Genomic DNA, 15,631 nt, shown 5'->3' on the forward strand with positions numbered 1-15,631 from the left:
CTCTTCCTCTGGGTTGCTACCGAGCAAAATCAAACCTTGACTGGGATCTAGTGTGCAGGATTTGTGCCACTGTTGATTGGATCCCCAGATCAAACACTTTGTTCTTTTGTTAGGGATGTACGCAGCTATGCCAAGAGACATTCTGCTGGTCATTGGGAACGAGATCATTGAAGCACCGATGGCTTGGCGCGCCCGTTTCTTTGAATACAGAGCGTACCGGCCCATCATCAAAGAGTACTTCCGCCGAGGATCAAAATGGACCACAGCACCAAAGCCCACCATGGCTGATGAACTTTATGACCAGGTATTATTATTCATTCGCCTTTCAAGCAAGCAACTGTGGTGGCAGGAGCAAGGCTACCTTCCTGGTGTTATTGGAGTACAACTCCCATCATCCTTGACCATTGATTGGCCATGTTGGTGTTGGAAAAACGCCCTGGGAAGGCTGCCAGTGTGGTGTAGTGGTTAAGAGCGGTAGTCTCGTAATCTGGGGAACCGGGTTCGCGTCTCCGCTCCTCCACATGCAGCTGCTGGGTGACCTTGGGCTAGTCACACTTCTCTGAAGTCTCTCAGCCCCACTCACCTCACAGAGTGTTTGTTGGGGGGGAGGAAGGGAAAGGAGAATGTTAGCCGCTTTGAGACTCCTTTGGGTAGTGATAAAGCGGAATATCAAATCCAAACTCCTCCTCCTCCTCCTCCTCCTCCTCCTCCTTCTTCTAACTTACACAAGTCTCCGGAGTGTTCCCCAGTGGCTCTCTCTGGCTGTAAATCTTCTTCAGTCCAGAGCGGCTGGTAACAAGCAACTCTTCTCTCCTGAAAAGAGCACGCCAGTCTTCTGGCATATCATAGCAGAAGAAAGACTCAATTGTAGTTCTAAAACTACTTTATTTACAGTCTTATATACAGATAGGCGTGGGTGGTGCTGTGGGTTAAACCACAGAGCCTAGGACTTGCAGATCAGAAGGTTGGCGGTTCGAATCCCCACGACGGGGTGAGCTCCCGTTGCTTGGTCTCTGCTCCTGCCAACCCGAAAGGACGTCAAAGTGCAAGTAGATAAATAGGTACCGCTCCAGCGGGAAGGTAAACGGCCTTTCCGTGCACTGCTCTGGTTGGCCAGAAGCAGCTTAGTCATGCTGGCCACATGACCCAGAAGCTGTACGCCGGCTCCCTTGGCCAATAAAGCGAGATGAGCGCCGCAACCCCAGAGACTGGACCTAATGGTCAGGGGTCCCTTTACTTTTTATATACAGAGACTCCTTCAGTACATCTGTGCTCTCTGAACACCAGTACAGTGGTACCTCGGGTTAAGTACTTAATTCATTCTGGAGTTCCGTTCTTAACCTAAAGCTGTTCTTAACCTGAAGCACCACTTTAGCTAATGGGGCCTCCCACTGCCGCCATACTGCCGGAGCACGATTTCTGTTCTCATCCTGAAGCAAAGTTCTTAACCCAAGGTACTATTTCTGGGTTAGCGGAGTCTGTAACCTGAATCGTCTGTAACCTGAAGGTACGACTATACAGAACTGCAACACACACAGAAGTGAAACCAACTTCCAATAGTACTCAGAAGGAAGAGATAACAGAGACTTCCTTTCTCACACTCACTCAGACACTCACGTGATGCATACAACAACAACAACAACAACAACAACAACAACAGCAACAACAACAATTTATTATTTGTACCCTGCCCATCTGGTTGGGTTTCCCCAGCCACTCTGGGCGGCTTCCACAAAGACCAAAAATACACTAAGATGTCACACATTAAAAACTTCCCTGAACAGGGCTGCCTTAAGATGTCTTCTGAATGTCAGGTAGTAGTTTATCTCTTTGACATCTGATGGGAGGGCATTCCACAGGGCGGGTGCCACTACCGAGAAGGCCCTCTGCCTGGTTCCCTATAGCTTTGCTTATCACAATGAGGGAACCGCCAGAAGGCCCAAATCATAGTACAAATCATACTACAAATCATAGTACCACTCGCTGGAGCAGCTCGGATAGATAAAAATCCTAACAGTTGGCAGGGGCTGATGGGAGCTCAATGCCAACAATATCTGCAGGAGCATCCGTGTTCCTCGCCCCAGAACTCGGGGTTTGGCCCCAGCATGTCTGCATTGGCAACCCTCCCTGCTAGAACTATCAGCCCTGGAAACTACAGCCCTTTGAGACTACAATTCCCATCATCCCTGACCACTAGTCCTGCTAGCTAGGGATCATGGGAGTTGTAGGCCCAAAACGTCTGGAGGGCCGAGGTTGAGGAACCTTGGCTTAGGCAGATCAGAGGTTTAGAAACGGCGCCATGTGATTGCCCCGAGTAGTGGGAACAGTCCTAGCGAAGGCCTGTGTGTGTTTTGTCTTTCTGAATCCAGGATTACCCCATTCGCACTGTGGAAGACAGGCACAAGCTGGCTGCACAGGGCAAATTTGTCACAACTGAATTCGAGCCGTGCTTTGACGCTGCAGATTTCATACGAGCCGGAAGAGACATCTTTGTGCAAAGAAGTCAGGTGAGCAGATTGGTTCCTTTTTTTGCAGTATAATTTTTTATTAATTTTTTTCAAACATTTGCACCATAATTTTCTTATCAAATAGTTACATTGTTTCATAAATTGACTTCCCACTCCCATTTCTGCAGTCTTTTTACTCAGACCGTCTCTACTGCATTATATCTTTATCTATTACACAAGTTTCTCTGTTGCAATTATTTTATCACTTTTTCTTCCTCTGCTTTTATACTTCAATTTCATTTGAGTATAGTATTTTTAAAAATAGAGGCCTCCATTCTTCTATGAAAAGTTCACCATTTTGATCTCTTAATTTCACTGTCAGCTTTGCCATTTCTGCGTAGTCCAACAACAAAATTACATCCATTATTTGTTTTTTAGTTAGATTTATTTGTTGGTTAGTACCAACTTTTATGCCGACTTTGAAAAGCCTGCTGAAAACTTTTCTATTCCGCTACGCCTATGCAGACAATTAAGAATACACCCCCCCCATGCTCTATTGATGTTCAGTTTAAATATCTGCCTCTCTCTGTCCCTCCGTTGCGTCAAGTTGGCGGAGTTTTGCGCTTTGGGAATACGATGATTGGCGTTAATGCGGTGTGCGTTTGTTAGCGGCGGAGTTTAGATGAGCAATTTATGTCATTCCCCCTTTAAAAAAGCTCAACAGCTCTTGTCAATCCTTCCCAATCCTCAATGGTCAATCCTCAATGACAATGGGTAGATCAGGTAGGTCACTGCCATTTTTAAAAAATACTGGGAGTAGATCGCAGTCTCTTGGGCGTTGGACGGGCCTGATATATGGCTTACTGTTGTTGCAGACATTTCTTCTGAAACAACTAAAAGTCTAAATCTTGCTCTCAGGTTACTAACTACTTGGGTATTGAGTGGATGCGGAGACACCTTGCGCCGGAATACAGAGTGCACACCATCTCTTTCAAAGACCCCAATCCCATGCACATTGATGCCACATTCAACATCATCGGACCGGGCCTCGTGCTTTCCAACCCAGACCGTCCGTGCAATGAGGTAAGGGCTCTTCAGACAAACTGGGGGCAAGAATATAAGAGCAGCCCTGTAGGATCTGGCCAAAGGCCCATCTATTATTGCTATTAGTATTATTATTTATTGAATTTATATACTGCCCTATACCCGGGGGTCTCAGGGTGGTTCACAGAACGAAATCAAAATATAAAACCACAAAATAGGTAATCAAAATAAAAACAGCAACCCAATAACGCCCCTGCCCATTTTAAAAGGGCATAGGATGTCAATCAAATCAACCAAAGTCCTGGATAAAAAGGAATGTTTTTGCCTGGTGTCTAATGAAGGTGCCAGGTGAACTTCCCTGAGGAGAGCATTCCACAGATGGGGAGCCACTGCAGAGAAGGCCCTGTTCTTGTGTTGCCACCCTCCGGACCTCTTGAGGAGAAGGCACATGAAGAAGGGCCTCAGAAGATGATATCAGGGTCCGGGTAGGTTCATATGGAAAGAGGTGGCCCTTGAGGTATTGCGGGCCCTGAGCCGTTTAAGGCTTTATAGTTCAAAAGCAGCACTTTGAATTGGGCCCGGAAACTACTGTAATTGGTAGTCAGTGCAGTCAGACCAGGATCTGTGTAATGTGCTCAAACCGTCTTGCTCTGGTGAGTAACCTGCCTGCTGAATTCTGCACCAGCTGAAGTTTCCGAACCGTCTTCAGAGGCAGCCCTACGTATATTGCACGGCAGTAATCTAGTCCAGTATCCTGTTCTCACAGAGGTCAACCCATGGGAAAGCAGGACCCCAGGGCACAAGAGCGCCCTCCCCCTCAGCAGCTTCCAGCAACTGGTAGTCAGAAGCATCACAGCCTCTGACCATGGAGGCAGAACATAGCCTTTGTGGATAGTAGCCCTTGCTAGCTTTCTCCTCCATGATTTTGTCTAACCCTCTTTTGAAGCCATCCCAAGCTGGTAGCCATCACTGTTTCCTGTGGAAGCAATTTCTGGTGTACTTCTAGGCCCCCTCCCTGAGGCACTAGGTGATTATGTGCAGGGAGTCTGATGCGGGAGAATATTCAAACATCTTGTTCACCCACCTCCATTCTTAAAGTGGTAGAGTCCTGTTGAATCAGACCCAATGGCCAGTCTAGGCCCACAGGTGCTTTTGGGAAGCTTGCTAGCCGAGACTTTTCTGAACCCTTTGAACAAGTCGCTAGGTGTCTCGTCAGCAATTGTTAACTAAGCCAAACATTATTTAAGCCCTTGTTTTTGCAGCTGACCTTGGGCAATTGCGTGCAAAGGTTGTGGCTCCTTTTTACAGCTCTTAAATTTGTGTGGGCTCTCCCTTGGACTCTTGATCTGTTTTCGCTCCAGCTAACAAAAGGACTGTACAGTGGTACCTCGGGTTACAGACGCTTCAGGTTACATACACTTCAGGTTACAGACTCCGCTAACCCAGAAACAGTACCTTGGGTTAAGAACTTTGCTTCAGGATGAGAACAGAAATCGGGCTCCGGCGGTGCGGCAGCAGCAGGAGGCCCCATTAGCTAAAGTGGTGCTTCAGGTTAAGAACAGTTTCAGGTTAAGAACGGACCTCTGGAACGAATTGAGATCTTAACCCGAGGTACCACTGTAGTGAGGGAAGCAGGTGGCACTGTTAAACCACAGAGCCTAGGACTTGCCAACCAGAAGGTCGGCGGTTCGAATCCCCACGACGGGGTGAGCTCCCATTGCTCGGTCCCTGCTCCTGCCAACCTAGCAGTTCGAAAGCACATCAAAGTGCAAGTAGATAAATAGGTACCACTCCGGCGGAAAGGTAAACGGCGTTTCCATGTGCTGCGAGATGAGCGCCGCTACCCCAGAGTCGGCCACGACTGGACCTAATGGTCAGGGGTCCCTTTACCTTTACCACTGTAGTAGATTGCTTCAGTTATCAGAACTATTGCTCCATTTGTTACCCTGCAGCTTACTTGGGCAGAAAGATGCATGTAGCCAGTGCCGTATTTAAGCTAAACAAGCTATAGCTTAGGGCCTCACTCTCTTGAGCCCCTCCCCAAAGGAAAAGAAAACTGGATATCCATTTCCAAAATAAAAGATAAAAAACAAATAAAATAAAACCCACATACAGCAACAGTGTTTTGTGTTGTGTAGGCTCCTATGATGTAAGTAATGGGCCCCGCCTGCTAGCCTGCTCCCTAAAATATCACTGGTTTGCTATTAATATTTCATGTTATAGCAAGTTTCTAGAGACTAGATTATGAGTCTTTGTAAATTGTGTTTCTAAAGGAAATTCTGTTATTGCCAAATGCCAGTGTGTTTGCATTATTAAGTTTGTTATGAATAAAAAATCATTTTAATTTAGAGCTTAATAATTATTTCACTATTAATATACTTCTTAATTGTATTTCACTATCAATATACTTCTTCTTAATTGTATTTCAGTTCAACAATTGCTTTGATAAAATACATATTTTGTTATATGCAAATGGCTTTAGATACCTATTAGGTCCATAAATTACCATGTAGCAATATATTCAACACAAAAAACAGGGCCTATTTGTTGTTGACAAAGGACAGCTGGACATATAAAGGACCCCATTACCTTCAGTAGCTTAGGGCCTCATCAAACCTAAATCTGGCCCTGCATGTAGCATATGGGGAATACGTTTATCTACATGAGACGAATGGCCTACAAAAGCTGGCATGAGTGCTAGTGGGGAAGAAATTAGTGTGTGCTCCCTTTTAAAATATCTTGTCCGGTGGGGGTGCTAGAATCACCTGACGGGCCTCTGTGGGAGGGAGAATAGTGGACAAGATGGACTTTGGGTCTGATAGCTCTTGATCTTCCTTTGCAGTGGGTGGCCAAAGGAGGATGTGGAGTGTTTTCTAGGGTGCTATCTGCACTATAATTTAAAGCAGTACAATACCGCTTTAAACAGTCATGGCTTCTGTGGCATCCTTCCTTAGTAAAGATGGGAGTAAGGTAACATGACCGGATTTTGGGGTGGTTTTAAAATTTAGACTCTCCCTGTCTAAATTTTTAGAGGTCTGCATGTCTAGGGCTGCACTGATTGCGTGTCAGTTGTGAAGTACAAAGTACAATATCATTGCATGTGAAATATAATATAGTGAAACTGGATCCCTTCGGATGGTAAATTCAGACCGCAAACATTTTAAGAATATTTGAGCAATTGGAAAATATTAGACACCAGTGTCAGCACAATACATTTAGCTCCAGACTGAGATTGCATTCACATGGCAGTCTATTCCATTTTCATAAAATGTTTCCCTAACTGATAATTTCCACATTATTTTTCAGCTTTCACACAATTTAAAAGCCACCTCTGGAGCTATTGTGCTATATAGTAACACTCGCTTCCATATTATTTGCAAATGGATTCTTTTCTGGAAGCAAATAACAAGGACTTGACTGCTAAACTTGAACTATATTTCAGTATAGTTACAGAAGAGGCTTTTATGATGTGTGAAAGCTCAGATATAATGTGGAACTTAGGGGAAAGATTGAAAGTGGAATGAACTGCCATGAAAAAAAGGATGCTCAATGTCTTTCTTTGATGTGCAAGTAGAGAGCCCTCTTGTGATGAAAACTAAGCAATGCAACTTCTGCAAACTATACTACATTTTCCTATAAAGACCTTGGGACCAAACTAGATTTGATGCAGAATGCATATTTTCATTTTAGCATGCATGCATTTTAACATGCAAATGCCAAGAGTAGCAATGGTGATCATAATAAGGATTGTAGGAGGCAAGGTCACGGGTTTGATCCCTGTATGGGTGCACATTCCTGAATTGTAATAGGTTGGACTGCTAGATTATCAATGGAGTCCCTTCCAACTCTATTATTCTTAACCCTTTCCTCTCCTTCTGTGATCCCACAAGATACACCCTCTTCTGTGGGTGCTTGTTTGCATTGGGAATAAATCCCACAATGGTTTAAAAAAATCTCTTCAAAATTGAATCTCTTCAATTTGAATCTCTATCTCTTTTAGATTGATCTCTTCAAGAACGCAGGCTGGACGGTGGTTCACCCTCCATTGCCCCTGATCCCTGATGGTATGTTTAGCTTATTCCCAATTTTGAAGACGAGTTTTGCAAAGCAGAAGTCTCAGACTTCACCCACCCAATGGGAGTGCTAAATATTATTTCCTGTTTATATTTGCATCCAGACCACCCACTGTGGATGTCCTCTAAATGGCTCTCTATGAATGTCCTGATGCTGGATGAAAAACGTGTGATGGTCGATGCCAACGAAACTCCAATCCACAAGCTGTTTGAAAGTCTCGGTGGGTCAAAATGTTTAGGGATGTGTATAGACGCCAGGAAAGGTTATATTTATTAGATATTATCCTTCCTTCCTTCCTCAAGCTTGTGAGTTCAGCAGAATGCATCCCTTTGCAGCTTAAAAGGGAAGCTTAGATAGGTTAGTTTTAGCCTTTTAATTTAAGTAATCCAGGATGCTTTAAGGAGGACTGGATTCTCCTGGTATTTCCCATATTCTCCCCCCTTGAAAACAACAATCACCTTTTTTTTTTTAAAAAAAAAGTAAAACAGTCTTGTAAAAAGTAAAAAATGACATTTTCTCATTCAGTATTCCCCATTGAAGAATAGCAGAGTAATAGCAGCTTTGTTCAGGCAGGCTTAAAATTACAAATACAAATTACAAATACAAATTACAAATACAAATTACAAATAAAAATTACAAATACATACTTTAGTCTAGTTCAAAATGGAGTCGGTGTGGCCCAGACTTAGCATGTGTTATACATTGCTGGAATGAGGCGAAAGAGCAAAGAGAAAGTGCCCAGCCAGGTGAGGAGATTATATGTGGCTACACTTTCCTGCTGTCAGGGCACATTGGGAGTGGCTCTCAAGAGTTCTGTCTAGCAAACTTACAGGAAAACTCTGTGAGCTTCAGCTCCTATCATGTGCCTGTCTAGCAAACATGCATTGTTGGTTTGACTGCATTGTAAATATCCCATGCAATGTAGTGTGTAAAGGTAAAGGGACCCCTGTCCATTAGGTCCAGTCGTGACCGACTCTGGGGTTGCGGCGCTCATCTCGCTTTATTGGCCGAGGGAGCCAGCGTACAGCTTCCGGGTCATGTGGCCAGCATGACTAAGCCGCTTCTGGCAAACCAGAGCAGTGCACGGAAACACCGTTTACCTTCCCGCTGGAGCGGTACCTATTTATCTACTTGCACTTTGACATGCTTTCGAACTGCTAGGTGGGCAGGAGCAGGGACCGAGCAACGGGAGCTCACCCCGTCGCAGGGATTCGAACCGCCGACCTTCTGATTGGCAAGTCCTAGGCTCTGTGGTTTAACCCATAGTGCCACCCGCCTCCCTAATGTAGTGTGTAAGTGAAGCTTAAAGGAGCAGCTAATTGGCAGGGCTGCAGTGGCATGACGGAGAAGGTGACGGATATGGCTCTGCCCCAGGGCCTTTCTAGGCCAGAAATGGGAAAACCTGTGACTCCTCTATGCAGGTTCTTCCATCCTTGGTCATGCTGGTTGGAGCTTATGGGAGTTGGAGTCCAACCGTCAGGCCACAAATTTTCCCATCCCTACTCTCTGGCAACTCTTAAGGCAGGTGTGGGGGACTTTTGACCCTCCAGATGTTTCTGAACTTCAAAACCCATCACCCCTGGGCTATGCCAGCTGGGGAAGATGCAGAGATATGAAAAACCAGATTTAAGCCTGGAAAAATAAGAAATTTGAGAGAACTGAAATCGACTGAGCCATAGGGGGTAGCTTGGCCAAAATGGCCTTGCAGGAGGATCCCCACTGTTGGGAGAGGGGTTCAAGCCCAAATCTCCTTAAAATATGCCCCAAACACTCTATGACACATGCTGTGTTGTAAAGATAAAAAAGGTAAAGGACCCCTGGATGGTTAAGTCCAGTCAAAGGCGACTATGGGGTTGCGGCGCTCATCTCACTTTCAGGCTGAGGGAGCCGGTGTTTGTCCACTGATAGCTTTCCGGGTCATGCCTTCCCCTAATGTAATGTCTACTTTTGACAATGATGAGTTAATTCCTCGCTCTGGGCATTCGTAGTCTGACAACACTGTGACACACATTTTTTTTAAATGAAATTTCTACCCCACCTTTCCTCCCAATCTCATTTTGCTGCATTCACTGGGGGATATCCAACACTGGTCATCATAATTAGTTCATAAAGTATTGAATTCAGTGGGTCTAGGTAAAAAAGGTAAAGGACCCCCGGACGGTTACGTCCAGTCAAAGGCGACTATGGGGTTGCAACGCTCATCTCGCTTTCAGGCCAAGGGAGCCGGCGTTTGTCCACAGACAGCTTTCCGGGTCACGTGGCCAGCATGACTAAACCGCTTCTGGTGCAACAGGACACTGTAACAGAAGCTAGAGCGCACAGAAATGCTGTTTACCTTCCCGCTGCAGTGGTACCTATTTATCTACTTGCGCTGGTGTGCTTTCAAACTGCTAGGTTGGCAGGAGCTGGGACAGAGCAACGGGAGCTCATCCCATCACAGGGATTCGAACTGCCAACCTTCCGGTTGGCAAGCCCAAGAGGCTCAGTGGTTTAGACCACAGAGCCACCCGCGTTCCCTGACTGTGTTGTAAATGAAGGAGGAACTGGCCATGGTACCAGACATGCTTGCACAGCCCCTCATAACCCTGTGTGTAAATCTGAGTCAACCTTCACCAAAGGGTCTTGCTCCCTTTTCTTTTCCCCTGCAGGCATTTCGACAGTCAAAGTGAACATCCGCCATGCCAATTCCTTGGGAGGAGGCTTCCACTGCTGGACCTGCGACATCCGCCGTCGTGGTACCCTGAAGTCTTACTTTGATTAGGCAGGGTTAAGTTTGCATGAGCTAGGCGTAGGCAAATGAAGAAGAGGAGATCGGTTTCATCTTTCTGCTTAAAAAGGGTGCGAGTGTATGGACTGCAATACTTGGGACAGTGCCCACCTCCCCACCCACCCCAACGGAGGTAACATGAACAATGTGCCCTAAGAGCCTATTCACACATTACACAGAGGCAAGCCCAAAATGTGCCTGTATGTTCCGTGGTTTTTTGGTCCCCCCCCCCCCCATTCATGCATATATTTGTTCAGAAGCTCCACTGTGGTGGACATGGCTCATTTCCATATGCACAGGATTGCAGCTTTAAATCACTAAATCCATGTATCTTTTTAAAAAATTCCCTTTTTAGAAGATGCCTACATTTTCAAAGGGCTCCTGCTCCTCTTGGTTTGATCCAGACTGTTAGTTGCTGTTGGGTCCCAACTGAAATCAGTAGAACACTCTGTTGGTTAGAGCATGGCGCTGATATTGCCATGGTTGCAGTTTCAGTCCCTCGGAGTCCCTTCCATTTCTACAATTCTATGGAAGTGACCTGTTGCTGACCTTATTTCTATAGGACCTCAGTGCACCTTGGCTTACTCTGAATCTACAAAGCACTGCTGAAACTTTTGTTACGTGAATACAATACTGGTAACAACACACACGACGTAACAGGCTGTGTGCAACTGTGTAAATTCTATTTCAAAAAACAATTCAACAGATCATATCACAATATGTAATTCCAATGGCAAACTTATCATATGACCAGAACATATTCTGAGAGATTAAAGTCCAGCGGATTGATCAGGAGATCCAGTCTATTCAGTTCTTATGTTAGGAATATAAGATCCTGATTTGACCTGACTGGAAGAGTCTGTGATCAGGAGAAGGAATACCAGGAAGAATGGATGAAATTCAAAGACTATTTAGCTAAATATGTTAATTGGAAAAGCTTGCAAATATTAGATAGGCTTAGGATTCAAATATGTAAGGATAGGAATTAAGATGTTTAAAGCTAAATTAGAAAGAATGAAAGATGTTAAGTGATTAAGTTAATTTTTTGAGAAAATTGATTTTGGAAAACTGTTAAAATTATATACACTGAAATTCAACCAGGGGGATTTGTGGAAGTCACGTAACAATGTTATCAAGATTGGTTTAATTACGGTTGGGATTTATGTTTGTTTGTTTGTTTTAAAATTTTTTGGAAAATCAATAAAAAAATTGGGGGGGGGGGAGATCCTGATTAATCCGCTGGACTTTAATCTCTCAGAACATGTTCCGCTCATATGATAAGTTGGTCTATGGAATTACATACTGTGATATGATCTGTTGAATTGTTTTTTGAAACAGAAGTTATACAGTTATATACAGCCTGTAAGGTCGTGTGTGTCGTTACTCTGAATCTAACCTTTCCTGTATTGGTTCTGTAGCCTTTGAAACAACTTGGGTGCGCCCTCAAACCCTGTAATGTGTGAAGTGGCCCTTAGCTCGTCTAGGCCAAAGTTGCAACTCCTCATCAGCAGTACAGGTCTTCTGGCTGGCTTTTTGAAAGACTTCCACCTCCCCCTGAAGTCCCTTCTTACCTTCACTTCCAGAATCAACAAACTTCAACAGTACTTTTCAGCCTCATAGAGGTCAACTGGTTGAATACCGCTCTACATCTACCTCTTTTCAAAAAGGCAGCTAGAAAGGTTAGACCTGATTTTTAACAGAAATCTTTCCAGTATCTTTTCTAGTTTGAGTGTGTTTGTGGATACACATCACACTTCATAAAATTTAAGGCAAAATATTTAAATACACAGATCTTATATGGACCTTGGTTTTTACTGATTTTGTATAAGCTATTTAGGTTAGTTTGACTTGTGTTGTTGTTGTTTCGAAAAGGTTAAGCCCCACGCTGATGCGGCTGTAACTGAATTTATTAACCATGTAGGAATCATATAATGCCCTCTGTGGACCTGCCTGACACCCATTCATTGGAGTAGGGGAGCTACATGCTTGCAATCCATCACACAAAGGCTAGGGATCCTCGTCAATTGAATTTGGTCTGCATTTTTCAGCAAACAAGCCTGATTTGAGGGTTCCTGGTTTGCTAGACAGATTGGCCCAGTGCTATCCTATTTTCCTCCCTTCTCTGTTCTTTGCGATACACTTCTGGCTCGCTTCACACAGCACGGTACACCAGACTATGACATGCATGTCTCCTGATGTATGCTGTCAGAACTGTGCCTAACTCACTCTCCCTTTCCTACGCCGACAGGAAGCAAACCATTGTGCCGGCTTACGGTTCGGTGCAAAATTGATCCTCAAAGTCTGTTTCTTTCCAAACAAGCCACAAGAGGGAGAGCTTTTTTCCAGCAGCATATACCAGCATTGTTGCTTGTTCACAGCACACCATAGCTTGAGTTTCTTCGATGGGTGAACGCAAAACCAAGAGCGTACCTTGACATGAAATGCACACCAAAAGAATATGCAGGAAACTGTGAGACACAAAATTATGAATGTATACAGTATTTGCAAAATTTGCCAGACCGGGAAAAAATTGATCTCGCCATCCTTAAAGTTGGCACAACCTTTGCCCTTTGAAATGGGAGATTCCTAAAGGTCCACCTTAGGAGGCTAGGCCCTCATATAGAACTCTGAACCTCATGCTTTTCCTGAACGCATGCTCCCTAGATGACTCAGTTGTTAGAGCATGGTGCTGATAACACCCAAGGTTGCAGGTTTGATCCCCTTATGGGTCAGCTGCATATTCCTGCATTGCAGGGGGTTAGACTAGATGATCGTCAGGGTCCCGTCCACCTCTACAATTCTATTATTTTACTTAATATAATATAGAATTTTGCATGATGCAGAGAAAATGGGTAGGTAATTCCCCTCCCCCCCCCAGCTAGAACTTGGGGACTTTAAATGAAGCTGAATGTTGGAAGATTCAAGGCAGACAAAATAAAAGCCCTCAAGAATGATAATAATAATAATAATAATTTATTATTTATACCCCGCCCATCTGGCTGGGTTTCCCCAACCACTTTGGGCAGCTTCCAGCAGAATATTAAAATACAATGATTCATCAAATATTAAAAGCATCCCTAAACAGGGCTGCCTTCAGATGTCTTCTAAAAGTCAGATAGTTGTTTATTTCTTTGACATCTGATGGGAGGGCGTTCCACAGGGCAGTGATGGCTACCAATGTGGATGGCTTTAAAAAACAGACAAATAAATGAATAAACATAAAAGAATAAACAAGTAAGGCTATGCTTTACTTCTGCTGCTTCCGAATGCCAGCTGCTGGAAACCACTGAGAGCCAGTGTGGTGTAGTGGTTAAGAGCGGTAGTCTCGTAATCTGGTGAACCGGGTTTGCGTCTCCGCTCCTCCACATGCAGCTGCTGGGTGACCTTGGGCCAGTCACACTTCTTTGAAGTCTCTCAGCCCCACTCACCTCACAGAGTGTTTGTTGTGGGGGAGGAAGGGAAAGGAGAATGTTAGCCGCTTTGAGACTCCTTCGGGTAGTGATAAAGCGGGATATCAAATCCAAACTCCTCTTCTTCTTCTTCTTCACTGGAAGGGAGAGGGCTCTTGGGTTAAGGTCCTGCTTGTAGGTTCCCCTTGGGTCTCTAGTTGTCCACTGTTTTCATGAGGTGGTGGTAATGGCAGAGAATTCATGCACATAGCCCCTTATTCCAGTGGATGGGTCTGCAGGTGGGTCAGGAGATAGGGCATGGTTACCTTCCTACACAATCACATCCGCATAGTGCTTTCTACAGCTCTAGACTTTGTATCTAGTGCCCTGGTTTAGAAAGTAGTTCTTATTTCAATGTATCTTCTCTCGATGAACATCACTTCTGGTTTGTTTGTTTTTAAAGTTCCCATGTGTGCCAACACATTTGATTTCGTGAGCTTGTTTAGATAAACAGCTTTTTATTGTTGTTATTATTGTTAATAATCCTTAGCAGAAATGCCAAATCGTGGGAATTTTAAGGATACCCACCAGTGCTGTAAATTAAGTTTTCAATACTGATTTCCTCAATATGTATTTTTATGCCGATAAAACATGTTTGCATTTGTGAACTTTTGGTGTTTCTCGTTTTGAGGGTTGATTTTCTGCCTGGGACAAGAATGGCTACACCTGACCCCCACTCACCCCACAAAACCCAAATCCTGTGTGTGTGTGTGTGTGTGTGTTTCTGTCTTCAGACATCCACACTAAACATTTAAGGCACATTCAACACACATTTAAAACACATTACTTCACCCCCCCAAATATTGGGAATGATAGCATAAGGGTGTTGGGAAGTGTAGTTCTGTGACAGAGAAATGATACTTCCAGAGTTCTTGGATGTGGGGAGTCATGTTCATTGAATGTGCTTTAAATACATCTGCTCTCTGTCTGCCTCCCACAACCCACAAAACCCATTTTCAGTAAGTTATTGTATTTTAGTGTTCTGTTGGAAGCCGCCCAGAGTGGCTGGGGAAACCCAGCCAGATGGGCAGGGTATAAATAATAAATTATTATTACAGTGGTATCTCGGGTTACGTACGCTTCAAGTTACATACGCTTCAGGTTACAGACTCCGCTAACCCAGAAATAGTACCTTGGGTTAAGAACTTTGCTTCAGGATGAGAACAGAAATCGCACGGCAGCGGTGCAGCAGCAGGAGGCCCCATTAGCTAAAGTGGTGCTTCAGATTAAGAACAGTTTCAGGTTAAGAACAGACCTCTGGAACGAATTAAGTGTGTAACCAGAAGTACCACTGTATTATTATTATTATCTTTACTGTTCAGTCAGCTGCAGATACATTTATTGATTTCATAAAATTTATACATTGCTTGGTGGTAAAAACACCTCAAGGCAGTTTACGAATACAGTGGTACCTCGGGTTAAGTACTTAATTCGTTCCGGAGGTCCGTTCTTAACCTGAAACTGTTCTTAGCCTGAAGCACCACTTTAGCTAATGGGGCCTCCTGCTGCCGCCGTGCCACCGGAGCACAATTTCTGTTCTCATCCTGAAGCAAAGTTCTTAACCCGAGGTACTATTTCTGGGTTAGCGGAGTCTGTAACCTGAAGCGTCTGTAACTTGAAGCGTATGTAACCCGAGATACCACTGTAAAAGATAAAACAAATAATTTTTTTTTCAACCATACTTCACAACATACAGAAGTCAAAATACTAAAACAGATTAGAATTACCTTAACTTTCTACGCACTTGGGCAGGCTTCTCTAAACAGGGATGTTTTTAGCAGGCGCTGAGAAGAGTACAGTGAAAGCACCTGCTTGTCTCAAGAGGCAGGGAGTTCCAAAGTCCAGGTGTT

The 15,631-nt window shown here is 44.3% G+C and overlaps 1 protein-coding gene across 1 annotated transcript in view; it reads left to right on the forward strand.

Annotated features, from left to right (window-relative positions):
• GATM (glycine amidinotransferase) overlaps positions 1-14,389 on the forward strand; it is a 32,760-nt gene extending 18,371 nt beyond the window's left edge. Inside the window, exons 4-9 of the mRNA XM_083412189.1 lie at positions 114-304; positions 2,370-2,507; positions 3,366-3,530; positions 7,492-7,555; positions 7,669-7,785; positions 10,214-14,389. Coding sequence (XP_083268315.1) covers positions 114-304; positions 2,370-2,507; positions 3,366-3,530; positions 7,492-7,555; positions 7,669-7,785; positions 10,214-10,326 — 788 coding nt within the window. The 3' untranslated portion in view covers positions 10,327-14,389. The remainder of the gene's footprint in view (positions 1-113; positions 305-2,369; positions 2,508-3,365; positions 3,531-7,491; positions 7,556-7,668; positions 7,786-10,213) is intronic.
• Positions 14,390-15,631: the final 1,242 nt, after the last annotated feature.

The sequence above is a fragment of the Podarcis tiliguerta genome (assembly GCF_965153285.1).
Source record: "Podarcis tiliguerta genome assembly, chromosome: 14".
Lineage (NCBI taxonomy): Eukaryota > Metazoa > Chordata > Lepidosauria > Squamata > Lacertidae > Podarcis > Podarcis tiliguerta.